Source organism: Crinia signifera, chromosome 2 (assembly GCF_055691185.1).
Source record: "Crinia signifera chromosome 2, ASM5569118v1, whole genome shotgun sequence".
Classification (NCBI taxonomy): domain Eukaryota; kingdom Metazoa; phylum Chordata; class Amphibia; order Anura; family Myobatrachidae; genus Crinia; species Crinia signifera.
Window position 1 is genome coordinate 345,368,783 of NC_139218.1, and position 26,188 is coordinate 345,394,970.

Consider the following 26,188-nt stretch of genomic DNA (forward strand, 5'->3'; position numbering starts at 1 on the left):
TTATTTGTCTCACAAGCAGAAAATTTAACATTTTGCAAAATGTTCAATTTTTTTTACGACATTTTGGTATTTTTCACAAAAAAAAAAAAAAGACTGTATCGACCAAAATTTACCACTAACTTAAAGTACAATGTGTCACGAGAAAACAATCTCAAAATCACTGGGATAAGTAAAAGCAAAAAAAGTTATCCCCACTTAAGTGATACATGTCAGATTTGAAAAAAAGGGCTCTGTCAGGAAGGCAAAAACTGGCTGCGTCGGTAAGGGGTTAAACAACAATTGAAAACACTGGGTATCCAATTAGCTGCAAAAAGTTAATGAAAAAAAAAAAAAGTCTCCATAGGTTTTATTGTAAGTTTTATTTATATTTTGGGCTGAGGAAAAAAAAAAAAAAAAATCTTTGTTTAAAAAATTACTATCAGCCATGTGAAAGAATTTGAGTACACCAAATCGTTTTAATATAGCCAATATTGTAGTTTGGCTTTTATGGGGGTAGCGGCAGAATTCCTTATTTGGTCCTAGGATTCTTTGGTATTGCCAGCTAGAATCATCACGTGAATTTTGAAATAGAATAGGTATGAAAAACTCTAGAGCACATGCACCAGATAGTTTTTGTTTCAAAGGCACTTCATGTGATAAGATGTTATCGTTTTAATCTCTAAATACTGCATTATCTTGGTTAATTGGATAATGCCCTAAAATGGCAAAATGTAACATACTATAAAATATGCTGTAAGATGAAGATAAAAAAAAAAAAAAAAAAAAAACGTATAGTACACGTGGATAATACAATTAGAAGCTAACTAACCGGATCCACAGCTAATCCAAATGAACGGGTTCTCTTTGTTGGAACAGGGAGCCCCTCTGCATTGTGTCTGGATGAGCGCTAAAATACAAAAATGATAATAGCTCAAACTGAAAATATAAAATATATTATATACACACATACTATTGTTTTTAACATACCCGCTTTTCTCTTTTCTTCAGCCTCACGTTTCTCACAAAAGATGAATCCCAATCCTATTTAAACACCACAAATAAACTCCATCAGAATTAAAATATTAAATAATTCCCATAACCGTTAAATCTGGGCGTACAGTTCACCATCTGACTGGGCAACGAATCTGAAAATATCGATTGGCCAGGCATGCCGGATCATCTAGCACGTCCATTCAAAGCAACATTAATTGAAAGTGTAGAAGAAAGTGTAGAAGAACCAAAAAAATATATATATATATATATATATATATATATATATATATATATCTCTATCTCGGCCCCAGGGGCGGGCACCAATACAGGGTGCCATAGCCAGATCATAGTGCATAGCCGCGAGATCTGCAGTACCTGAAGCGGTCAGATAAAATACTGTCTGACAGGCTTTTATTGGATAATATATACACAGCATTAGTCTTTAACAGCATACCTAATCAAAAGTACTTCTAAAGCTTAAACAAAAAAAAAAAACACATTTAATAACCTACAAGCTTATAACAAGAGAATGTTTTCCACTTGGAAATCATGAGTGAATCATGTGTATGGACGAGTGTCATCTGACTACTGCGATGTAATATGGATGCAATATCATGGACAGTCATTACAAGATAATGCCCACCAAACAATAAGCTCTGTCACCTTGAGCCAAAGTGTGCTGAAGAACCCAGTTCATCTATAGTGCTCTGGTTCGAAGGACAATAAGTGTGCCTTATGTTCCAGAGAAATTTCTTGGCTTAATTCTACTTCAAACTTGTTTAACCAAAAAGGGGAAATATTGCTTCTAATAGTCCAAAAATATAAGGCAGATTACTGGCTGCAGTAAGAATATTATGATGTTACAATAGGAGTTTACTAAACATATGAAGTGTCATAGCGGATTCAAAGCTTTAATGTCTCAAGCATACTGGGGGTCAATCATGTTTATAAGGGGAAGAGCAGTACGACATTAAACATCTGCATACACCACAAGTTCTTTACCAGTGATTCCTCTGTTTTGTCAAAGCTGATATCTGACAGAATAGATCCAGATTCATCTATTGTAGATAATCTGAAAAACAAAAATGGCTGGTTAGATGATTCAACATAGCCCAATAATGTTCTGAGACCAGCTGATTGGTACCATCAGTAGGGACACTGTAAACAAACACTATCAATATATACAGTATGTCTCCTAGAGGACTATGGATACACAGTGGCATAGATCTTTCATAACAAAATTTTGGGCCGCCACTGAAAACAGACATGAGAAGTGCTGCTTTGGAACCACTCGCTGCTGTGATATGGATTAGCCCGTGGGCACTTTACTCCCGGAGACAGCATTGCATATCAACCAGTACCCGAAACTGTTCCATAACAGTAAATAGAATATTTCACAAGCAGCAGGGTTATGGTATAGATGATCGAGGTATGGTTGATGCGCTTAGTTGAATCCATCTAGTTAGACACCTATAGTCGACCAAGTCTAGACCGACAGTAAAGAAAGTTAGATGCAAGCGCTGGATCGGTGGGAATGGTCAACATGAGTTATTAAAGTTGAAATAGCCACAAAAAAAAAAAAAACGAGAAAACCATATGCTGACCATGTGACCGTCGACCACGGCCCCTTCGCTCTAGCGTTTGCGACTTAGCATTTGTTACGGTCTATCTAGTCGCGGTCGAGTTTTCTGGGAGTGACTAGATGGGTTCAAATAAGCGTGCCGATCAGAACATGGGCGATGTAGACATCATAGATCCGTCATCCAGGTAAAATGCAGCAGGGGTGGACCCTCCTCTGACTTTTTGAGCAGAGTGGCTGGTTTAAATCAGTTCTCAAAACTGTGGGTCACAGCCATCTTGGCATGGGGTCGCAACTACATGCTGACTACTACTTTGATTCACGAGCCAGTGATCCAAGGAGTTGGGAAAAATGCTTGAATTGTCTTACCTTATACTCTTCTCATCACAGGCTAATACCTCTTTCACACCTCACAAATAACCCTAGTTATGGGTCACGCTGAAGTATGAAAGTGAATAAACCGGGTCGAGCAACTCTGCATTTCAAGCCAGGCTAAAAGAAGGGTTAAAACTCAGGTTGCAGTGTGTATAATGGGCGATCTGGTTTAAGTTTGAAAAGGTCCAACCTTGGTTTGCAATGTGAAAATTGTGTTTGAGATCAGGAGGAGTCAGGCAGTTCTGCCACTGTTTTGTGCCTCTGCAATGCATGTTTGGTCTGCTGCAGCCATCCTGTGGTAACTTGCTGGGTACCTGTAATAATTGTTATTGCTTGGCAGGGTCCCGGAGCAATGTAGTTTAAGAATCTTTGGTTTAAACCAATGTTTAAGTTTATTATGCTGTGACAAGTGTTTTTATGCAGAATGTTTAATGCCAGTGGCATGCCCAGTGCTAATGCTTAAGTGTTTGTCTCTGAAAAATGATTTTGCTTTTTCAATTTTGTATTCCTATTCCAATTTAATTATTTATAATAGGTAGGACTAATGATTAACATTAACTTGATGTTCTTATTTTCAATTCCATCGGAGTGTACTTTGTATGTATTAATGTTTAGTCTATCTACATTAAGATGTAATAGCTGTTAAAAAAATAAATAAAAAAAATTATTGAAAGGAGGTAAAATCAAAGCCCATTATCACCTTAGAAAGCATTCCGACATGGTTGATCAAGGTTTTTTTACGTGATTCGAGTTCTCATTAAAACATGAATGCAAAAAAATCTAAATAGCAGTTAAAAAAAAATATATATAAAAAAAAAAACACCCCTGAAAGACCGCAATCTCTAATACAATAAAAGCTTCTTAAGTTGAATTACCATTCACTATTATGCCACAGTGAAATATGCTGGTCAGTACTTTCTGCAATTTCCATTTCCTTAGAACAGCAGCAAAGCTGAAGAGGTTCTCCAGCAGAAAGGAGCACACGCACACACAACGAAAAACACTACAGACTAAATGCCAACCATAGGGACAGAGCAATTTACTTTATAACAGCTACTAATGGATGCTCCCAATGGCTGTGCTGCGTGACATGGAATGAGCAAATCTTAACAGGAAAATGGTAAATGTGTGATCTAGGCCATGTAACAGTAACGGACATGAATTTTGTACCTTCTAGTCCCATTGCCATCGGAAGACATCTGAGTTTTGTTGTTGAGAAAAGCTAAAGCATTTTTCTGCTGTTCACTGAGCTGAATGCTGCCGGATGGATCGCACATCAGCAGTTCTCTTATTAACTGAATCTGACGTTCCTGATGGAAGAAAGAACAAAATCAAAACCCTGCTCAGACTTTGCAATGCAGTGTAAAGCCTCTGCAGTTTTACCTCACCTGTTTTTCACACTCAGCCTCTGCCCGCTGCCTCCTTTTAATTTCCACATCCACCTGATTACGAGCATGTTTCAGCTTCACCTCAAGTGCGCTCCGTTCAGTCTCCGTCTTCATCAGCACCTCCCTGCTTTTCACCAGCTCGTGCTCTGTCTTCTGCCATTTTCTCCGGAAATCTTCAAAATTCTTAGCAAGTTGAATGAATTCTAATGTATACAGAAAACAAGTCACAGAAGATAAATATACTACCTTTGTGTTAAACACTGGTAGCTGCTTTTCATAGCGATTGGCTTGAAGTTGAAAGTTTGCGGATACGAAGGTAGAACATTCTGCATGGCACAATTAGCCACCCCACCCGCCTCTCAAACTTTTTCAAGCCAACCACCAATTCAGCATATTGGTATAAAGCAGTCTGGGGCAAGGGGCACTGTACATGCAGAGTGATTTTGCTTTGATTATTCAACAGGACACTAAAAAGGACAGTTCCACACACACAATTCCTAGTAGCAATTATTGGTACTTGTGTAGTTTCACGCTTTTTTTTTTTTAGCATTTTACACTACGCTATTAGCGTGGCCCAACGGCTGCCTTATTTGTGTAGTTTCACAGCGACAGCCTAAGCTACGTTATCAGTATAGGCTGCCGACGTGAAACTACACAAGTAACTACTGTACTGTTCCTGGGAACTGCATTTTTGTCCCCGGCAAGCCTACTCAGCGCCTCTCACACTGCCGGCGCTCCATCTGTTTGTCAGGCAGGAGCGTTTCAGACGCTCCTGCGTCTGAGTAGCTATTACGGCAGGGTACAGCAACCCTGCCTTCAGGGTTAGGGGTTCTGTAGTGCCTTTTGAAACCTCCACTATCCTAGGCAGCCCGAAGCGTGGCGAGCCCCGCGTCACGTGTCCACCCAACCTTTTCATACCCCCGATATACACGCTGGCATGGAGTTAATTTTATGTAGTGTGGCGAGTGCAGCAAGCAACGCAGATTACATGTAAGGTAATCCACTGTGCTCGCCACGCTTCGGGCTCGCCACACTATACAAAATCAACACCACGCCGAAGTGAATAGTGGGGGTATGAAAAGGTCAGGAGGACGCGTAACACCTGTGCCCGCAATGCTTCGGGCTGCCGTGGATAGTGGGGATTTGAAAAGGCACCACAGAACCCCTAACCATGTAGGCAGGGTTGCTGTACCCTGCCGTAATAGCGACTCAGATGCAGAAGCATCTGAGACGCTCATGCGTGTCAAACAGATGGGGCGCCTCTCCGCTGGCATGATCCCCTCTCCGCTAAAGGGAGGGGATCACGCTGGCGCCGGCGGTGTGAGAGAGGCACGGAGTAGGCTTGCCGGGGACAGAGATGCAGTTCCCGGCAACAGTACGGTAGTTACTTGTGTAGTGTCACGGCGGCAGCCTACGCTGATAACGTACCCAGTGGCGCTTAAGCGGCCACGGGAACACTACGCTGACGGCGTAACTGCCGCCGTGAAAGTGAACAAGTACCAAATTAGTTAATACTTGTCAAGTGTGGCCACTTATATATGTTCAATAAGAGCACTATTCATGTTCACTAATCAGTTCTTAAAAAAAATAAAACTCTTTTTAATGCAGATTACCTAAAATCAAGTTTTTTTTCCCCCAAACTCTGTTCTCTAGGCACCCCACAGCCAAGGTTTTAAACATGCAAACTTGTGCACAGATTGTATAATCAAAATGACTGGAGGTACTAATTAAAACTACCCTTTTACACCCAAGTCCATGGGTCTGACCTGGTGCGTTATCACCTTCCACTTTATCAGAGCTTTATGACATTACCAGGCAAGTACTGCCCCATTGTTCCAAACCAGGACAGACCCAAGACAACCCCCCTCTCACAGTACCAGCACTTGGAGAGGATATCATCTTCCAGTGACAGGAATGTGGCTCTCCTGATACAGTGAATGCGACCCAGGACCTTCCCAGGATGAAATTCCATATGACCGTACCCAGGTTAGTTAAGCAATAACACGATTCAAAAGTGTGATTTCACCTGTTCTTAAAAGGATTAATATCCTTAAAACCTGGACTAGTATGGGATAATTTACTAAAGCTTAAAAAAAAAAAAAAAGGGGGGGACGTTTCTCATAGCAACCAAATTCTGTCTATCATTTCTGTTACATCCCAAAATGATACATAACGTGATTGGTTGCTATATGCAACAAAACCTCTTAATTTTTTGAAGTAATAAATTTACCCTGTGGATGCCTCGAGGGCAAAGTTTGGTATTCACTGCCCTAAACAAATCAAACCTAAAAAAAAAAAAAAACTAAAATGTCCTTAATAACATTACGTACATTAAAATATCTAAGATAGCTACTTACGTGGTTCTATTCCCTCATTCAGCCCATCAACTTGACGCATTAACTGCTCAAAAAGATTCCGCACATTCATCACTGTGGTCGCCATTGCTCTAAAGAGAATACAGAAAGAATGTATATACATCTTACATTATTTTTACATACAGATACTAGGCCAGATGCACTAAGCTTCAAGTGATAAAATGGAGAGTGATAAACAATCTGCCCCTGCCTGACATTTTTCAAACAAAGGGGCAGATGTATTAAGCCTTAAGATATAAATGAAAGGGTGATAAGGAGAGGTAAACGTCCAACCAATCAGCTCCTTACATACATTTTTCAAACACAGGCTGTAACATGGCAGTTAGCAGGTGATTGGCTGGACATTTCACTCTCCTTATCACCCTTGGATTTATCTCTTGTTAAAGCTTAATACATCTGCCCCACAGTCTGTGACATGGCAAGTAGGAGCTGATTGGCTGGTGGTTTATCACTTTTGAAGCTCATTACATCTGGCTTACAAACTGTTAAGTCTTAAACATAACCTATAAGGAGAGCATTGGTCCACTTTCCACACATAGGAGAGGCAATCCAGGTAAAAGCTTTCCACAAACTTAAAAATCCCATGTTTTGCACGTGAACACGTGCCGACCCATTATTTTTGATAAGTGGAAATGGTGATTAGACCTGGGATTTTTACCCAGTGACACACAATTCTTACCAAGTAAGCAAGGAAGGTTTTTAGTGTGCTAAACCCAGGTAACGAGCTGTGGAAACAGCTCTTTACCCAAGTTATTCGACCTGGGCAGGGGAGGCTTCAATTGGGCAAGCCCACAATGACAGCCCACCCCCACCCCTGGCCTCCCATTGCTGATCATGCTTGGATACGGCAGCACAGGACCAGCTTAAGTGGGGGAATTTTAAACTCAAATTGAACTTACTGAATATCATTTTTAAACTTTAACAGCTGTGCATGTATGTGAGGTTTTAGGCTTTAAAAAATAATTAAGAGCATCCATGGATAACTTCTATGTTTCGTTATTGTAAAATATTTCTTGTGAATCGCCTAAATGCAGCAGTGTAAAGAGATACTGGACAAATAGAGGCACAATTGCATCCAAGGTCACAGCTGACCAGTGGCCAGATTCAGACCTGGATTTATATACTGTACAACTGCATCTTGGACATTATAGCTGCCACAGATTGGAACTACATAGATGTAGTTACACTGATTGCATCCATCCTTTGAAGTGGCCTGGACTAAAGGCCCCCATACACCATGCGATTTTCGTCCGATTTCAGCCGTTTTCGGCCCTTTGGGCCGATAAATCGGGTGAAATCGGCCCAAAATCGCATGTGTTTGACATCTGATCTGATGCGCGGTCGGATCACGGCGTCGGACCTGCAGAACATAAGATATATCGGAATCTGAGCCATCATGGGTGCTTTTTAGCACCCACGATGCTTAGATCCGAACTATCTTTATATACAGCCCCCCTGTCTTACTAGCAGCGCCCCCCGCATTGACGGCTCCCGGCGGAGGTAGTGCAGGCGGGGACCGCCGGCGTCGCAGAGCAGAGACCGTCGGGAGAATAGGAAGAAATCCTATTCAAAAGACTGGGCGGCCGCTGATTGGCTGAGCTCTCAGCCAATCAGCGGCCGCCCAGTCTTTTGAATAAGATTTCTTTCTATTCTCCCGCCGCGCCGACAGTCTCTGCTCTGCGACGCCTGCGGTCCCCGCCTGCACTACATCCGCAGGGAGCCGTCAATGCGCGGGGGGCGGCGCTGCTAAGAAGACAGGGGGGCGCTGCGGGGGATACAGAGTTGGCAGTAAGAGCCGGGCAGGAAAAGCTGTTAGCGCTGGAAAAAAAAAAAGCCCATACAATGAATGGGCAGCCTGTGATTGGCTGAGCGCTCTCAGCCAGTCAGCAATTGGCTGAGAGAGCGCTCAGCCAATCACAGGCTGCCCATTCATTGTATGGGCTTTTTTTTCCCAGCACTGACAGCTCCCGCCTCCCCCTGCCCGGCTCTGTCACTGTCCCCCGCACGCTGCCTTAGCAGCGCCCCCCACCAGCAGCCCTGTTCCCCGGGTTTACATGTGATAAATCGAGACGATCACATGTAAAAAATGGCACATCAAGTGCCAATCTTATCAAGCTCCCCCGGGGAGCTGCCGGGGAAGCTCAGGGGCGACTTGTCCTCAGGACAAGTCGCCCTAGTGTATGGGGGCCTTAACATTGGCCATCAGTCACTGGGCAGATGAGTTACTAGAAGGCCTTCAATCCGGCACAAGGAGATAAAAACTGCTATCCCTCATGGACAACATCAGGGAGGCAAACACCTATCTCAGTGAAGGTGTTTTAGATGGCGGCGTGTTTGCTTCCAAAGTGTTGGCTCTTTCAGTAGCTGCGAGAAGGGCTCTCTGGCTCAGGTCGCGGAAGGCAGACAATGATTCCAAAAAAGCGTTAAGAGGTCCTGCCGTTTACAGGTGCAACACCTTCGCCTTGGCTGATGCAGCCTTTGGCAGGTGTGTCCTCAGTGCAGCTCGGGGGCGTTCCCACCCTTAGGGGACAAAAGCTTTAGGACGTCCCAATTTCCCAGCATCCACCTGGGCCCTCAGAAAAAGGGGGATTTTTGGTTCTTACCCGTAAAATCCTTTTTTCGTAGGCCAAGGTGGATGCTGGGCGCCCACCCTTGTGCTCTAGATCAGCAGTTTAGTGGGTTTGCAGTAGTTGACTGCCCTTCTTGTGGGGGGGGGGGGGGCTGGAATACCAATTTTTCCAGCATCCACCTGGGCCGTTAGGAAAAAAATTAGGTACTTGTGTATTATCACGGCACCCATTGCATGGCATTGTGTACCTGATTTAGTGGTGTGCGATGCTTGTACAATTAAATATCGCATGCCAGCAAATGGGATGGGATGCGATTTTTAATTGTACAAGCACCCATGCCATGGCATGGGTGCTTACAATCAGAAGTAACCCCCAGTATCCAAGCCATCCCGAAGTGTGGCGAGCGCAGCGGTACACGTCCTGCGACTTTTTCATACCCCCACTATCCACGTCGGCGTGGAGTTGACTTTAGATAGTGTGGCGAGCGCAGCGCAGAATACGAGCCCGAAGCGTGGCGAGTGCCGCGGAATACATGTAAAGTAATCCGTGTCCACTCGCCACGCTTCGGGCTCATATTCCGGGGGGCTCGCTGCGCTATCGTGGGCGCCGTGATAATACACAAGTACCAAAAATTAATTGCTGCTCTCAGGCATCACCTAATGGCAGAAAAGAGTAGCCCTCAGGTGCTATTTGTGTAGGTGACTAGCGCAATACTTGCGGTAACAACCACATCCACATGCCCAAATACATGGGATTAGTAGTGTTAGGTGGCTTCTCCCGTGCCAAGTGGTGGGAATGCTGTGGTCAGGAGCATCCATGCCCAAAGCCGTGCATTATGCAAATATCAGCTTCCCTCTAGGGAGAGTGCAAACAGAAATTTGCTGTAGGCGCAGCCTACAGTGCTGGTTGCCCAAAACAAAAGAACTTACCGTTCGAACCCCTTTCTCTGAGTCCAGTCCGGTGACACAGCTAACCTTGGGATGTAGAGGGGTCCGCCAGGAGCCAGGCACCTATGCTTCAAACTTTGGGAGCAGGCTCCTCCCTTCTGCATCCCATCATGCCTCAGTTCGACTTCAAAAGCACACTAGGAAAAGCACACTAGGATACATAACTCAGAACAATGCCTGAACATTTTATATATATATATATATATATATATATATATATATATATATATATATATATATATATATATATATATATATATCTTTTAAGGCAACATAACATTAACCATAACATGGCAACACATGAACGGTACACTTAACTGAGCGTAAGGGAGGGATCGCTGTGTCACCGGACTGGACTCAGAGAAAGGGGTTCGAACGGTAAGTTCTTACAAAAATCCCCTTTTCTCTTTCGTCCAGTCCGGTGACACAGCTAACCTTGGGACGTTCACGAGCCGGTCCTTTGGGAGGGTACGCTCAGACCAGCAGTTCTCATCACTGCCCGTCCGAATGAAGCATCCTCTGACGCGAACTCATGGAACCTGTAAAATTTGGTAAAGGTATGAACAGAGGACCAGGTGGCAGCCCTACACAACTGCTCCGCCGTAGCCCCATGGCGCACCGCCCAGGAAGAAGCAACCGACCTGGTAGTGTGTGCATTAATACGAGATTGAACAGGTCTACCCGCTTTACAGTAGGCAAAGGCAATAGTAGATCTCAACCAACGTGCGATGGTCTGCTTGGAAGCAGGCCACCCAATCTTATGCACATCATATAGCACCAAGAGTAAATCCGATTTGCGAATGTCCTTTACCCTCTCAATGTATATCCGCAAGGCGCGAACAACATCCAATCTCTTCATTTTGTCCCTATTTTTAACCCCTTCTGGGGGAACAAAAACTGGAAGTACAATATCCTGATTTAAATGAAAGGACGTCACTACCTTAGGTAGGAATTTTGGAACTGTGCGTAACACAGCCCTATCATCATGAAAAATTAAAAACGGTGACTTACATGACAAAGCACCCAACTCTGACACACGTCTGGCTGATGCAATAGCCAATAGAAAAGTAAGTTTCCATGTCACATACTTCAATTCCGCAGATCTAAGCGGTTCAAAAGGAGGATTCTGTAGCATGGATAGAACCAAAGACAAATCCCAAGGTGCCACCGGCTGCTTATAAGGTGGTTTGAGCCTAGCAACTCCTTGTAAAAACGTCTGAACCTCCGGCAACAAAGCTACCCTTTTTTGAAAAAATATGGATAATGCCGACAGCTGTACCTTTAATGATTGCAGACTAAGGCCTGAAGAAAAACCATCCTGCAAGAAATTCAAAAGTCTAGATAAATTGAATCTGGAGGTGTGCAGCTTCTGTCTCTCACACCATCTAATGTAAATTTTCCAGACCCTATGGTAGTTAGCCGCAGACACTGGCTTGCGGGCCCTCAACATGGTCTGTATAACTTCATCAGAAAACCCCTTTTTCTTCAATAAGGAGGTTTCATAAGCCACGCCGTCAAACTTAGACGAGCTGGGTCCTCGTGAAGGAACGGACCTTGCAACAACAGGTCCTGCCGCAGAGGTAGTTTCCAGGACTCCTTCGACAACCTCAGAACAGTGGAGTACCAAGACCTCCTGGGCCAGTCTGGAGCAATCAGAATTGCTCGTACCTTTTGGTCCCTTATCTTCCTCAAGACTCTCGGCAGCATGGGCAAAGGTGGAAAGATGTACACCATCTGGAACTCCCAAGGAACTGTCATGGCGTCCACCGCCCAAGCAGTAGGATCCCTTACTCGGGAGCAAAACGTCTGAACCTGACGGTCCGATCTTGTTGCCATAAGGTCTATGTCTGGGAGACCCCAACGACTGACAATCTCCTGAAAAACTTCCCGATGAAGAGACCACTCTCCCTCCTGGAGGGATTCTCTGCTGAGATAATCCGCCTCCACATTCTTGACTCCCGGTATAAAAATGGCTGATAACGCTGGAACATTGATCTCCGCCCAGCTGAAAATCTTGGAGACCTCGGCCATCGCCATCCTGCTGCGAGTCCCGCCTTGATGGTTCAAATAGGCCACCGTCGTGGCATTGTCCGACTGAATTTTCAGTGGAGACCCTCTGAGAAACGTCTCCGCCTGCAGTAAGGCATTCAGTACTGCCCTCAGTTCTAGGATGTTTATGGGCAATTTTGTCTCCTCTACTGACCAAAGTCCCTGTAGTCTTAAATGAAGGGTCACTGCCCCCCAGCCCTTCAGACTGGCGTCGGTCGTTATGACCAGCCAATCCCAAGACCTGAGAGATTTTCCCAGTTGTAAATTCTCCACATCCGTCCACCACAAGAGAGACCTCCTGGACTCTGTGGACAGGTAAAGAATCTCCATTTTCATCCTCTTGGCATCTCCTGACCAACAAGCCAGGATGTTCCACTGAAAAATTCTGGAGTGGAACCTGGCAAACTGCAAGGTTTCGAAGGTTGCCACCATCTTCCCTAGTAGTCTCACTCCCTGCCACACCGATGGTGCCGGAGCCTGGAGGATTTCCAAAACCAAAACCATCAGCCGAATTTCCAGCGCTTTGGATTCTGGGAGAAACACCCTGTGAAGATGCGTGTCTATGATCACCCCCAAAAATTTCAGATTTTGCGTTGGTGTCAAGTGGGACTTGGGTAGATTTAAAATCCAACCCTGATCTCTCAAAAACTGTGTCGCCCTCTCCAGGTGGACCTTCAACTTCTCTGCCGATTCCGCTTTGAAAAGCAGATCGTCCAGGTAAGGGATAACAGTTATCCCCCCCAACCTGAGAGCTGCCGCCATAATGGACATCACTTTGGTGAATACTCTCGGAGCCGTGGCTAGTCCAAAGGGGAGTGCCTGGAACTGCCAATGCTTTTCTCCTATTGCAAACCTTAGCAAAGACTGGAATTCCCTGTGAATGGGAACATGGAGATAGGCATCTTGAATGTCTACTGATGCTAAGAACTCCCCTGGTTCTATACTCAGCAGCACTGACCGTAGAGATTCCATGCGAAAGTGATCCACCCAGAGATAAGCATTCAAAGATTTTAAGTTTAGAATGGGCCTGAAAGACCCGTCTGGCTTGGGAACCAAAAAGAGTATCGAATAAAACCCTTTTCTTCTCTCCCCTAGGGGCACTGGAATAACTACCCCCTTCTCCTCTAGAGATATGGCTGCTGAGAGAGGCTGTTCTTGGTAAGGGCGTTGGAAGGAATCTGTGAGGGGGCGGCCCCCTTAGTTTTATCCGATATCCTTCTGAAACAATGAAAAGCACCCACGGATCCTCCGTGGCTACCTTCCAACTGTCCTGAAACTGCAGGAGTCGACCCCCTACCCTGATTCCAGAACAGGGAGTCTCCGCCCCGTCATGCCGAGGGTTTTTCCTCCCCCTTGGCAACGTGCTTCTTATTAAAGGCGCCAAACCTGGACTTGGAAGCCCTACCTCTGCCGGCTTGAAATCTTCCCCGGCCTGACTGCCCTCTGCCAGATGCTCCCCCCCTAAAGGTGGGACGAAAGGACTGTTTGAACACTCCAAACTTCGACCCAGTAGACTTTGAAGTAGTAGGAAGAAAGGTGCTCTTACCACCCGTTGCCTGTTTGATTATCTCATCCAACTCTGAGCCAAACAACAACTCCCCTTTAAAGGGAATATTCTCTAAGGACTTCTTGGACTCACTATCTGCGTCCCAAGCTTTTAACCAGAGAGCCCTTCTGGCCGTGACAGACGTGACCGAGACTTTTGACGCCATCTTGGCGCCCTCCTCGCTGGCCTCACCAATGTACTCAGCTGCACACTTTAACTTTTCAACCATGGCCAAAGCTTCTGCATCAAGCTGCAAATGACTCTCCAATGACTCAGTCCACTTGATCATGGCCTTAGCCACCCAAGCCGAGGCAATGGTGGGCCTCATAGTGAAACCCACTCCCTCAAAAATTGCCTTTAAACAGCCTTCTACCTTTTTGTCTACTGGATCTTTAAAGGCCGCGCCACCCTGCACTGGCAGTGCCGTGGCTTTTGACAATCTGGCCACGGAGGAGTCCACCAACGGAACTTTCTCCCACACCTTAACATGATTCTCCGGCATGGGATACATGTTTGCATATTTTTTAGCCATTAATAGCCTCTTATCCGGGGCCTTGCCAGCCTCACCCAGCAGAGCCACCATGCCCTCATCGGATGGGAAAGAAACTGGTTCCTTTTTACTCCGCTTAAACACACACTGTGTAGAAGACTTTTCCTCTACAGGTAAACCCAATGTCTGTTTGACGGCCCAAATGAGGTCCTCAATACCAGAGGCTGAAAAATCTGCTTCCTCCCCCTGTGACCAAGTTAAATCCTCTTCCTCCACATCATCATCAGCATATACAGGAGGAACCACTGGGGACCCCTGCCGTAGCATAAATTCATCAGAAACCTTTGTGAATTGCTCCAAAAGAGAAGACATTTTATGCACCCCCTGAGCAGTATCCTGCATAGTCTGCAGCAACATGGGGTCTCCATGTGAAAGGGGAAGAGATCCCTGAGATGAGGGAATAGGACCTGGTGATCCCACCAACGATCCCCTCTGCCTGTTTAAAGCCTCTGCCAAAGCTTTTACAGACTGTCCCAAAGCCACAGCCCAGGCGGGCGGGCCTCCCTGGGACTTGTGGTGCGAGTACCACAGGGGACAGCTTCACAGGAAGGGCACAATTCCCCCTGGTCCAACTGTTCAACCGACATATTTACATTACATTTCTTGCAATGATAAAACATCTCAAGCGCTCCCTCCCCAGCAACAGAACTGCAGTCGTCCGCCATGTTAAAAAAAAGTATTAAACACTGCACAACGTTCAGGCAAAGTCACAGAGCAATGCACCCAGTGTACTTATCTGTGTTTCTGTTGCTATCGATATAGTGGAGGAAGCGTTCTCCAGAGAGACTTCTGAGCAGGCTCTGTCTTTCTCAGCTCCGCAGCAAGCACAGAGTAATGGCGCCAGAAACGAGTGGAAGAGTCCAAATCTTCCTAACAGTGAGGGAAGTCGCGCTTTTGGCGCCAAATCCCCTTCAGGCGCACCCACCGTGTCTCTCTCTCATCTCCAGTGACTCCCCCTCTAGGGATCACTTGGAGTTGCCCAGAAACGCTGGGCGTCCTGTAAGGAGCCTCAACTCCCCTGGGGGATTTCAGCTCCCAAACCAGTAAAGATGGCGTCTGCCATCGCTGGAGGACCCTTCCCCAAGATCCCCTTCTAGCAAGGCGCTGGATGGGGTCCCCCGTGGCCCAGGACCAGTCTCCGTCTGAGCGGAGCTCAGCGCTGTGCAGAGCGCACATTCTCCCTGAATGTACCTCCCTGCACACAGGACACTGACAGGACGCGCTTCTGTCTGTGTCCTGCTGCGCTCTCAGCATGTAATGACTTCCACAGAAGTCTCATGCTGGCAAAACCTGCACTATAAGTTAAGAAAATAATAAAACCTAACTAAAAAACCAAAGAATAAAAGTGTGGCTGCACGCAGCCACTCAGCATTGCACCCACTCCTGTGGGCACCTAAACGAAACTGAGGCATGATGGGATGCAGAAGGGAGGAGCCTGCTCCCAAAGTTTGAAGCATAGGTGCCTGGCTCCTGGCGGACCCCTCTACATCCCAAGGTTAGCTGTGTCACCGGACTGGACGAAAGAGAAATTAATATATCCTGGTCACTTGAGATGGGAGACAATAAACAATTCACATGATGCCAGAGTAGTACCCACAATTCATGTTGGAGAATGCTTTCACACTAGAATGTCAAATCTGTACCTTTAGGGCGTTTTCACACGCTCCGGCTGACGCCAGGCAGCGAAACCCCGCATAGCCAAAAAGACGCGCACAGAAGTTTACCATGGTCGGGATGGCCACAGCCTGGCAGCCGTCCTTCGCAGTGGTGACATCCGGCTGCAACCGGGGCGGCTGGGCCATGACCATCCCGTGTGAATGGTTACAAAAATGTCCGTACAGTGTTTCCCCACACGGCATCAGCCGGAACGTGTGAAACAGCCCTTATGCAGCCCACACACGCATCGATTTTAAAATGCGTTTTGTACTTTTAAAGTACAAAACGCATCGTGCGTACAATTATCGGGGTGTATTAGTGCGGCGTGTGCGACGCGATGCTGTGCTATGCGCGTTCCCGGGGGGCGATTTTAGATGTCCAAAAAAGTATGTGCAGCAGGTACTTTTTTGGACATTATCGCATAGCATCGGGCTCAGCATTATACAGGCATACGAGCCGATGCTATACGGCGTTTTTTTTTTTTGGGAAATAATTACATACAAATTGTTATCAACAACTTTATTGCAGGTTTAAAACATGTGAACTCGAACAAAATAAAGGTCAGAAAAAGCCAGTGAAAAAATGTGCTTAAATCGCACAGCATCGCATCGCAGACAGCAAAATAACCATCACATCGGGTCATGCTTAATTCTGGCAGTAAAATTGAAAAGAACCATTGTACAGCCAAAAACGCAAAGCACTGAAATCGGTGCGTGTGTGGGCGCCATAACTTCTCATTTTTCCTTACAAATAGAATAAATTCTGCAGTTTTACATATAGACTTTAAGTGATATGTATATATTAAAATACACTGAAGCAGTGTAAATTCTGGTGGTCATTCAGCCAAACCAAACATTATTATCCAAAGCAGGGAACTTCCTCACAGCTACTCCACTAACCTTGTGATCAGGTCTGTATTAGGCCCCTTGTTTTAAGGGTTCCCTACTATAGTTAATAATTGAATTACCTACTACATGGCACACTACAAACGTAGGACACCATGGTGGGGCATACTATGGGGTGAATTCAATGCTTTCCGCGAGCTGTGACAGCGTGCAGTGCTGCCTGCTCGATGTAACAGCTCGCAGGATCAGTATTCAACCGACCCCCTGAACACACTGTTTCCACCTCGCTAGGTTTTTGGAGCGAGGGGGAATTGGCGTATGCGGCCGCTAAAACAGCGAGGCTTGCAGCTAAATGCAGCGGGCTCCCTGCAGTAGCCGCGAACCTCGCTGTTGGGGGGATTCCGCCAGAACGTTGAATCGGGTGAGCGGCCGGCGCTGGGATAAAACGGAGTGGATCACCGGCCGCACTGAATACAGCCCTATGAATTTGGGGCAGTACTATGTGGTACACTATAAAATGAGCATGAAAATAGCATGTAAGTTAGACTAATGGGGCATACATTTCTGCTTAATTTCTAAGCAATCAGGCTCAAATCACTAGACTATGGGAAACCTTCCACACCAAACTGCTCAGAACACATCTATTGCTCAAATCTCCCTGTGTGTATGCCCCATAATGCATGTGGGGAGTTCTATACGTTTTCCTTTATCTTCATTTGTGAAAATAGTTTTAGCGCCTAAAATTTCAAGCAGACATTGATTTTAGAAAAAAAAAAAAGTGCTGCATATACGAATTAATTCCAGGTCCCATTAAGGAAATCACATAAATGTAAACCTTGAGAAAGATTGCTCAGTCTGACCGAAAGTGTTTAGCAGATGGAACGGGTTGGGATCATTTGGTCTACAGCATGATGGTCGACACCATTAGGTTGACATGGGAAAAGGTCGAAAGTGCATTAGTTTAACAATGTCTATGTTGACAGCCAAAAGGTTGACATGAGGGTTTTCACTTTTTTTACCTGCATCCTGGGATGTGTAGTTCATCAACATCTGGAGGGCCGCAATTGCCCAGCCCAGCCCTGCCCTAGTGGACGGTAGGGCATGAAATACCACCTGTCGGCACACGTTGGCTTAAAAAAAATTGTGAAAAACCCCATGTCGACCTTTTGACCTAAACATTGTCAAACTAATGACCTGTCCAACTAACGATCTTTCGACCTAGAACCATGTACACCTTTTCCCATGTCGACCATCACGCTGTAGACCAAATGACGGCACCCAATATTTTCATCTCATGGCATCGCATGCCATTTAGTCGCATACGATGGTATACAATTTTTTATTGTACAACCACCCTGATGGGTCCTTACAATGTAAAAAGGCTCCCCATATTTAACGCCACCCCCACGATCAACGCCAACATGAAGAGTGGCGAGCGCAGCAAGCCCGCGAGGGGAGGTGGTACGCGTCCTCCGACCTTTTTTAATACCCCCACTACCCATGGTGTATTCCCCTGAGCTATCCTTTTAGTCTATTATCCTCAGGCGCACAAAGCATAACCCTGATAAGCAGCCGCAGGAGACCCGTTTTTTTGTGGTAATACATTGGTCCGGGAACGTTTCCCGTATCCCATTTGTGATCAGCAAACAAGTAGTTTACAGCAGGGCAAAAACTGGCTACAATAGCATAGGCCAATAATACCATCAGGTTAAAATAGTTTGTGACATGCGTAAACTACAGCAGGCAATAGAGTAGCTCCAATAGAGCACTAATATCTCCTAAAACCTTTGGGGTTTAAAAATGAAACTCAAAACATCTAGATTATAATGTGTCAGGCGTTTCTTTTTCGAGTTTGTGCTTCGAAAAACATCATACATTTAATCAGTGCATTCAGCACGCCAGCATTCAGCCATTAATGATAATGCCGAATGAGGTAGGGTTAGGTGGGTGTGAGGGTGCAGAAAGGGGAGGTGGGGCATGGTAATTATACTTACCTGTGATCACTGTCAGGATTCACTCCTTTGGGATGCAAGCATTTGTATTTTGACTGCCGGCATCCACACTACCAGCCACCCGTATGTATTCCACTTCAGCAATACATTCCATTGTTATCTAGAATCCAACTAGACAGCAATGCACAGTACATGCTGATATATGGTTTCTTGTACTTTGTACTCTCATCAGAAACTCTACAAAACCATAAAAAAAAAAACACACACTGTTCCATTGCAGAGGACATATTTATTTTGCACATCAAATCACATTGCATTACAGGCCCAGCTTGCTCTTTGCAAACATTTAGTTTGCACAGTAAACTGGCACCATACACAGCTACCCTGGGATGGACATCACTAACTCCAAGCAGCACTAAACACACAGCTAGCATCACCTGGCACAATGCACATCAAGCATGGGACTGGCAGGACTTAACCCTAACCTGGCACAGCTAGCAGAATTGGCACCATACATATTTAGACGGGGACTGGTAGTAATAACTCCAAGCAACACCTAGCCTGGTGTTGGCAGTACTGATCCTGGGCATCACATAGCACAATACGCCTGGGACTAACCCCAAGCATCACCTGGCACGCTATACAGATAGGCTGGGACTGACAGCACCAGGAAAGTAGCACTTGGCACAGCTACCACAAGTCTGGTAACCCTAGGCTTGGAAGAATACAAAGTAGCAACCAATAAGCTTGTAACTACCATGTTACAGGCTGGGTGTGTACAATGACAGTTAGGGGCTGTTTGGCCTGTACTTTATCTTCAGCCAAAGACTAGTACATAGACCTCTAACAGCAGCTGGCACCATGCACAGCTAGCGTGGGACTGGCAGCACCTAACACTACTAGCTTCAGACTAGCAGGACCTAGTAGCTCCATACCCAGCTGACCTGGGTGGGACTTGTAGAGCATAGCACAATGGACACGGCAGGCTCACACCAGCCCTTGTGGAACTAGAAGACCCAGCATTTCAATCTTTCCATAAACCGTCTTGCCCTTCCCACCTATAGCAGCTATAACTGAAAGCTAGGTTGGGCGACCCACCGAACAGCTCCGGGTCACCGACTTACCGGCATGTGCAGCAGCTCCGTACTCAACCAAATTCACACGCACCGATCCGAGCTCCCGTCTGCTGCGGTCACCGCCCCGGTAACACCGCTCAGTGCTCACTCTCACACAACAAACCGACTCATCGTCAACGGCTTCCTCCCGCTCAAGTTTGAATTGCTGGCCCCGCCCACCGGCTTTATCACCATAGAGTTGCGGTGACGTCATGCCAGCCGGTCGCCAGCCAGTGGCGGGGAGGACTCAGTCAGGGCACGGAAGTTACAGGATGTTTGTGGAGGAGCGGGCCGGTAGCACACCACAGACGGCAACACATGCGCTGCAGTGCAGTAGCTGATAGTAGATCCCCCTTAGCAGAGAGGACCTTTCCCATGATGCATTGGATCCACGTCTACCTGGCTGGTGGGGAAAAATGGGGAATATAGAAGTGTGGCGACTGGCGAGAAAAGTGGTGCACAGCAGTCAGAGGCAGACATAGAGAGACTGTTTCCTTTCCAGTGTCTGAGTGGCCCCTGTCACCCCGTCGTCAGTGATCTCAGTCACGCTGGCTCACGATAGTGAAACTCTGACCTTCTTTTACCAGTTAAACTTTAATTTGGATGTGGTAACTCACAGCTGGTCTCCTGACTAAACAGTGTGTACTATGGGGAAAATTTACCAAAGTGTGAGTTTTTAGAAGTGAGAGATGTTGCTTACAGCAACCAGATTATACTTATTTCTCTAGTACCTTCTAGAGAATAATAGCAGGAAATGGAATCACATCTTTCAGTTCTAAAAACTCACACTTGAGTAAATTCACCCCAGGAGAGAGATAAAGGCTCCTTTCACCCTTCCAACTAAATTACCATATCTGCTTTGGTGGTACTTTATCTTTGACTACTTTATCTCTCCAAGTCTTAGTACCTCTAACCCACAGTTCCATAAAATGCTCTTCCTAGCCAGGATACAATGGGTGGGTCATTTGTCGGCGTAGAGGGGTTACATACTATATCCCAGCGGTCAGGATGCTGGCGGTCAAAACAGCGGCCCTGACAACCCTATACAGAGAATTCCAACAGGAGCTCCGTTATTAACCTAACCCTCTCCCCCTACCCCCTCACCCTAATGGGGCCCACACACATAGTGATTTACGCCAGCGATTTAGCATGGGTGATTTCCCTTGAGCTTCTTAAAAACTAAATTGCTCAGATAATGTCAGTGATGTGCACCAGCAATTGTGCTAAGCCATTTAGCATAGGAGATTTCAAGTTAAACAAGGGAAAATAAGTGAGTATTCTGGTGACATCGCTCATTTCACAAAACACAGGCGATGTGCAGTCTCCTGCAAAGCAATCTGACAAGATTTATGCTGAATGCATGATCTACATCTCCCGGCAATAGCGATAGCAATGCGTGTCCTATCGCCATGGGCCCTAAACACACACACACAGCGATGTGTGTTTAATTTCTAAGCGGTCTGGTCAAATCTACTCGGATAGCTTAGAAAATACGCCTTAATCGCTTTATGTGTAGGCCCTCCCTTGCAGCAACCTGACCATAACCATCCCCACTAGTGCCTAACGCTAACCCCCATATCCTGCCACAAGAACATATCTGCTCCGCAGCCTAACCCTTACCCCCATTTGTAAGTGCCTAAACCTACCCCTTCTTCCGTGCAGTCCATTAACCCCATCCGCAGCCTAACCAGAAGCCCCCCCCCCCAGTGCCTTCACCTTACCCCCACCCCTTTCCCGGGTTGTACACTAGCCTCCAATCGCTGCCACCTCCCTCACCCTCTGATGACGTGCCGCCGCTCCCGTCCGCCCCATTGTCGTCAACAACCCGGCTGTGGTTAGCTAAATGTAGGGAAAAAATCCTAGCATGAACACTAAATGCATTTTCATTAATAAACTGATAAAGGAGAGGTTGCAGAGGTTTCAGCCTATTTCTAATACCCATATTTATAACACGGGTTATGCCTGGGTGTTGCCGGGTTAACACAGTTCGAGGTGCTGTGTGAAAGCACCAAACTTATACCACTTTCACATCACAAATGCCAGGCCGCATCCGGGATTTGGAAAAAGGGTCTGTCCCGGCATTTTCCGTACTAGGATGCTAGGTCGGTCTTTCGACCGCCGGCATCCTGAGCGCCAGGATTTCGTATGTACTGTATCCATAGGTAGTACAGGTTTCCAGGTTATCAGATGGGCCTAGTACAGAGGGTGGGGAGGCATGGCCACAGCAATACTACTTCCTGTTGCCTGCCCCCCAACGCTGTTTGGAGCTATGCAGATTTAAATATAGTTTTGTATTTTTTACTCGCTGTTATATATATTTGACATAAACAAAAACATTACACTTATTTATTTAAATATAAAAGAGTGTAATGGTGTGTACACACTGGCCGATATGGCTTCCGATGTTGCCGATATAGTAAACATCGGAAGCCATATTGCATGCTGATTGTGTGGTTTTTTAGGGCTTGCGAGCCCGATGCGCTGCCGATGCGCGCTCCCGTGTGAGCGCAAATCAGCAGCCAAATAGAGAGGGCAGGCAAAACTATATAGTGCAGATCTGCACTATATAGTCAAAATTGTGCCTCTGCAGCATGCCGTGCTATGCGAGTCCCGATACCATCTGATCGTAGCGGGACTCGCATAGCACGGCATATCTGCCGTTTGTACACACCATAAGTCTAAGTGTAAATCCTATTCAGAAATACTATAGCATTTCTAATTATGACATTTATGTGCTTGGCTTCCTTGAAATGGAACATTAATATTATGCCCTGACTGGATTTGAGGTGATTCTTTCCGGTCAGTGTCCTTAATTTGACATGGCTGAGTTTGATTTCCCATTTTCAAAGTCATATTTTACTTACATCTTATTTTTTAGCTTATGCTGTTTATATTTAGCTGCAGAAGTGTCACAGACAGTGAATCTGCGTTCTAAAGACAGACCTTCTTTATGACATGTCCTTCGTTGGCACCAAGGCCCAGTTGCTGATTTATATGCCCAGCGACTGACAGTGGCATATGTTTGAAGACAAAGCAATCTGTAAAAAATAAAATATTTGAGTTAGACATTAATCTGTGGGTGTTGTGGTTCACATACAATTTATTGTTTGAATTTTGAAAATATTATCTCGAATGTCAAAGACTCCAGTTTCAAACGGGTGTATCACACATTTTTCCAAACCGTTCATTCCATGCAGGAGACACCTTGGCCATGTTTAACCCCTTCCCGACAATTGACGTACATTTACGTCATGGTCGGGAAGTACTTCCCGACACATGGCATAAATGTACGTCATGCCATTTAACTGTCACCGCGTCTATAGACGCGGTGACAGTTTCAACATGTCTGCTGTCCCTGACAGCAGACATGTCCGTGCATGCCCAGGGGGAGCTGCGATGCCGCCCCCCCGTCGGCGATCGCTGTGATTGGCTGTTCAGTGTGAACAGCCAATTACAGCGTTTTCTGTGTCACCGGCGAATAACGTTCGCCGGTGACACGCGATCGGAGGTGATTGGTGCTGTAAAGTACAGCACCAATCACCGCGGGGTGTAAGGGTGACACTGGTGTCACCCCACCTCACCCCGCCCCCAAAGGCCGTGATTGGTCCGTCGGACCGACGGACCAATCACAGCCATGGAGGGGGGTTTAAACTAACGGTGACTGCACTGCAGACGCCATTCCGGTCTGGAATTGCGTGCAGTGCGGTCACCGTGCCTAGCTGCCGCAGTATACTGACCTGAACCTTGCCAAATACTTACCTGATCCTTGCAAATATCTTGCCTGCTTCATCACTGCTTGTAGTGTGCTGGATGCTTCCTGGATCCTGTTACTTGTGACTTCCTGTGTTGTGAACTTGTGCTGCTGCAGTGTAATAGCGTTAGTTAGATAGAGAGAGATAGAGAGAGATAGTGTCAGAGAGTGCTATATTTTGTGCTGCTGCAGTGTGATATAGTTATAGATAGAGACATAGAGAGAGAGATAGAGAGAGATAGAGAGAGAGAGATAGAGAGAGATAGAGAGGCCTAGTGACAGAGAGTGCTATATTTTGTGCTGCTGCAGTGTGATAGTTATAGAGAGAGATAGAGAGAGATAGAGAGAGAGAGATAGAGATAGTGACAGATTGTGCTATATATTTTTTATATAACTGACTGCTGCCACCCCTTTTGTGCTGATCAGTATAAATTAACTGATCAGCAACTTTTTGGGGGCGCAGGTTTTTTTTTATATATATATATACCTGTCACTGCTGCTGCTGCAGTGTCATAGAGTGTTAGATAGTGAGAGATAGAGAGATAGAGAGAGATAGTGACAGAGAGTGATAGAGAGTGCTAAATTTTGTGTCTGCTGCCCCCGCCTTTTGTGCTGATCACTATATCTGAGGTGATCAGCAACTTTTTGGGGGTGCAGAGGTTTTTTTTTTTTTTATATATACCTGCCAGTTGCACTGTCAGTTGCACCAAAGGTTGTGCACCTGCTGCCCCTCACTGGTAATCAGTGTCGCATCACTGATCACCTTTTTTTTTTTTGTGTGTGTGTGCTGTGGGGTCTTTTTTAAATTTTTTTTTTACACACACTGTGATTTTGTGGGTGTCCTGTGGCCGCTGTGTGCTGATCAGTGACGTACATCACTGATCATCTTTTTCGGCACAGGGTTGATCTATTTTTTTTTTTTTTTGATCAAATTCCTGTTGCCTTTGAGCGCTGTTCAGTGACGGATGTTACTGACCAACATCTGTGCTCAATTTTTGGCGCAGGACCTTTTTTTTTTTTTTTTTAACCCCTTCAATTTTTTTTTTTAACCCCTTCAATTTTTTTTTTTTTAACCCCTTCAATTTTTTTTTTTTGTATAGAGTATTTTTTTTTTTCTGCACTACATACACACTACACACTACATACCCCCCAGGTTGAAATAAAGTTTGTACCCCCCCCCCTACACTATACACGTGTTGAAACATTTCACTACCAGTAACACAAAAATAAAAATGGCATCCCAAATGTCATCCCAAATGTCATCCCAGTCATCCAGAAGAATGTATTCAGCGGAGGAGGCATATGCCATGCTTGCTTCTGACTCTGACACAGCCAGTGATGCAAGCGGGGAATTTGAAGGATTCGCCTTAAGCTCCTCTTCCTCCTCTGGTGATGAGGGACCCCCTCAAAGACGCCCCCGTAGAGCAGCTGAGACCCCCCCCCCAATAATTGATCTCGTATGGACCCCACCACCAGACAATTTTGAGCCCCAGGTTCCTGAGTTTTTGGCCATGCCAGGAATCCAATTTGATTCCATAGGTCTCAGAGAAATTGACTTTTTCAAATTATTTTTCTCTGATGATTTTATAAATTTAATGGTGGACCAAACTAATTTATATGCCCAGCAGTTTATTGCTCAAAACCCCACGTCATCATTTGCTAGGTGGACCCCTGTAGATGCAGTAGAGATGATGACGTTTTGGGGTCTGGTGTTTCATATGGGCATAGTAAAAAAGCCAGAAATTAGGCAATATTGGAGTACAGATGTTCTGTACAGCACCCCATTTTACCGTATGGCCATGCCCCGGGCTCGATTTGAGACGATCCTTAAATTTTTGCATTACAACGATAATGCACAGTGCCCACCCAGAGATGATCCCACCTTTGACCGGCTATTCAAAGTCAGGCCGGTCATTGATCATTTCAGTGCCAAATTTGAAGACATGTACATCCCAGATAAATTCATTTGCATAGACGAGTCCCTTATACATTTTAAAGGAAGGGTTAAATTCCGCCAGTACCTTCCCAGTAAGAGGGCAAGGTATGGCATAAAAATGTATAAGCTGTGTGAAAGCACCTCAGGGTACACTCACAGGTTTAGGGTATATGAAGGGAAGGATTCAAGAATTGAACCGCCAGAATGCCCCCCCTCCCTCGTAGGTGTTAGTGGAAAAATTGTCTGGGATTTAGTGCACCCCTTCCTGGATAAAGGTTATCACCTCTATGTGGATAACTTTTACACCAGCATCCCCCTGTTTAAGGCCCTTGGTTCAAGAGGTACAGCAGCTTGCGGTACTGTGCGCAAGAACCAAAGAGGCCTCCCAAAAACGCACATTGCCCAAGTAATGAGAAGGGGTGAAAGCAGGGGAATATGCACCGAAAATATGTTGTTGGTCAAATATAAGGACAAGAGGGATGTCCTTATACTGACAACAATTCACGGAGACAGTACCACCTCCGTCCCTGTACGAGGTACCAGTACCCACACCTCAAAACCTAATTGTATCCTGGATTACAA

General features: G+C 45.7%; 1 protein-coding gene across 3 annotated transcripts in view; it reads right to left on the reverse strand.

The window, feature by feature from the left end:
• RACGAP1 (Rac GTPase activating protein 1) overlaps positions 1-20,189 on the reverse strand; it is a 32,868-nt gene extending 12,679 nt beyond the window's left edge. The window contains exons 1-7 of one of the 3 annotated variants that reach the window (XM_083169645.1): positions 19,972-20,189; positions 6,672-6,760; positions 4,315-4,517; positions 4,097-4,236; positions 1,975-2,044; positions 967-1,020; positions 809-886 (exon numbers count right to left, since the gene is read on the reverse strand). In XM_083169645.1, coding sequence (XP_083025771.1) covers positions 809-886; positions 967-1,020; positions 1,975-2,044; positions 4,097-4,236; positions 4,315-4,517; positions 6,672-6,756 — 630 coding nt within the window. In that variant the 5' untranslated portion in view covers positions 6,757-6,760; positions 19,972-20,189. Of the gene's footprint in view, positions 1-808; positions 887-966; positions 1,021-1,974; positions 2,045-4,096; positions 4,237-4,314; positions 4,518-6,671; positions 6,761-19,902 lie in introns of all 3 variants that reach the window. The other 2 variants (XM_083169644.1, XM_083169643.1) reach the window with 2 other exon arrangements.
• Between the last annotated feature and the right edge of the window lie 5,999 nt (positions 20,190-26,188).